Below are 1579 nucleotides of genomic sequence, written 5' to 3'. Positions count from 1 at the left end.
CGGCGGCGGCCGTGACCTTGAGAAGGTTGCGGGGCGAAGGGAGCGCGCGGCGCGGTGTCGGGGCGCGCAGTGGGGAGCCCGAGCCCCAGCCGCAGCCGTCGGCGACCCTGAGAGCGCCCCGTTTCCGGAGGCCGCGCGCCCCAGTTCCCGGAACCCCACGTGGGGTCCTGACCTTTGACCCCGGCACCCCATAATGCCCGACCCGCCCGCGCCCGGCTCTGCGCTCTCCGGCCTCTTCCGGGCCCCCACCGGGGTCTCCTGGGCTGCGGGCCGCACTTCTGCGGGGAGAGGGGACTCCCCATTGCTCCGTGACCTTTGACCCCTGGCTTAGCACCCCTGTAGCAGGACACCTGAGATGGGGCGCAGTATACCCTCCTGACTCGGCCTCTCCCTCTCCATCGACCTGGGCTTTTGCAGCCTCCGCTTCCCGTTACTTTTAGTTCACTTTGGTGTGTTCTATTTAGAGACCCTCCTGCCTCAGCCTCCCAGGGTGCCGGGATGACAGCCTGGCACCAACACTCCCACCTCTGTTTTTGCTCTTCGCCTCGCGCTCTCTCTTCCCTTTTTCTTTCCTGTCCTTCTTTCCCTCTTCTTTGTCTTCTGTATTATTATTATTATTATTTTTTCGCTGCAGTGCTGGGCTTACACCCGCGCCTCCCCACCCGGGCTTCTTTCCTTTTTCCTCTTTTTTTTTTTTTTTGTTCTTTTTGAGACAGGGTCTCGCTATGCAGTTCAGCCTGGCCTTGAGCTCACTTTGTAGCCCAGGCTGGCCTCAGACTCGCAGAGATCCTCCTGCCTCAGCCTCCCCAGTGCTGGGATGACAGGCGTGCGCCACCTCGCCCGGCTCCTCTGTCTCCTTGCTCTCACCCTCTCTGTCTCCTGAGCGCTTCGGTCCCTGCTGCAGCGCCAGGCACCTACAGAACCGAAAGCCCTGCTGGCCGGCCAGGCGGAACCCAGGCTCCCGGACTCCCCTTGTCCGCGGCCCCACAGCCGTGCCCTTGAGGCCGGCCCTGACCTTGCGCAGCACCAGCTGCGGCGGAGCGGCCTGAGCTGCCTGCCGTCTCCCGCCCGGGGCTGGGCGGCCCCGCTGCTCTGTCGGCTCTGTCTGGGAAGGTCCAGCGGCGTCCGGCCTCGCCCTGGGAGCCGCGGGGAGGCCGGGATTCCTGTGGCTTCTGGGCGCGGGGCTGCGCTGTGCTGTCGGCAGACCTGAGCGGGCTGGACGGGCCTGGGCAGTGCCGTCACCGTGCCCCGAGCCTCCCGTGGGCGGGCCGGCCGGCTGAGCCCGCGACATCCATCCGGACGAGGCTGGTCCGCGCTGCCCAGCTGCGGGCCGGCCTGGGTCAGTGCCTGCAGGGCTGCGCCTGCGTCTTGCAGGACACACTGGTCGCGGTGCGGTGGGGTGGCCCCTGGTGCCACATCGGGATGTCCCAGGGCCGGCGCTCCAGCGGGGGCGCGGGAGCTTCTCCGGGTGGGTGGACGGTGCATGCTGCATGGTTAGACACACAGGTGAGCCGGGCGTGGTGGCGCACACCTGTCATCCCAGCACTCCGGAGGCTGAGGCAGGAGGATCGTTGCGAGT

The 1579-nt window shown here is 67.1% G+C and overlaps 1 protein-coding gene across 1 annotated transcript in view; it reads right to left on the bottom strand.

Moving 5' to 3' along the window:
- The window catches only part of LOC102004346 (ADP/ATP translocase 3-like), a gene marked incomplete at its 3' end in the record, with an annotated part of 3695 nt that extends 2182 nt beyond the window's left edge, over positions 1-1513 (bottom strand). The window contains 1 exon segment of the mRNA XM_013510213.1: positions 1016-1513. Coding sequence (XP_013365667.1) covers positions 1016-1492 — 477 coding nt within the window.
- Between the last annotated feature and the right edge of the window lie 66 nt (positions 1514-1579).

This window comes from Chinchilla lanigera, unplaced genomic scaffold (genome assembly GCF_000276665.1).
Source record: "Chinchilla lanigera isolate Chin_1 unplaced genomic scaffold, ChiLan1.0 scaffold00601, whole genome shotgun sequence".
NCBI lineage: Eukaryota > Metazoa > Chordata > Mammalia > Rodentia > Chinchillidae > Chinchilla > Chinchilla lanigera.
This window is presented reverse-complemented; position numbering and strand designations above follow the sequence as displayed.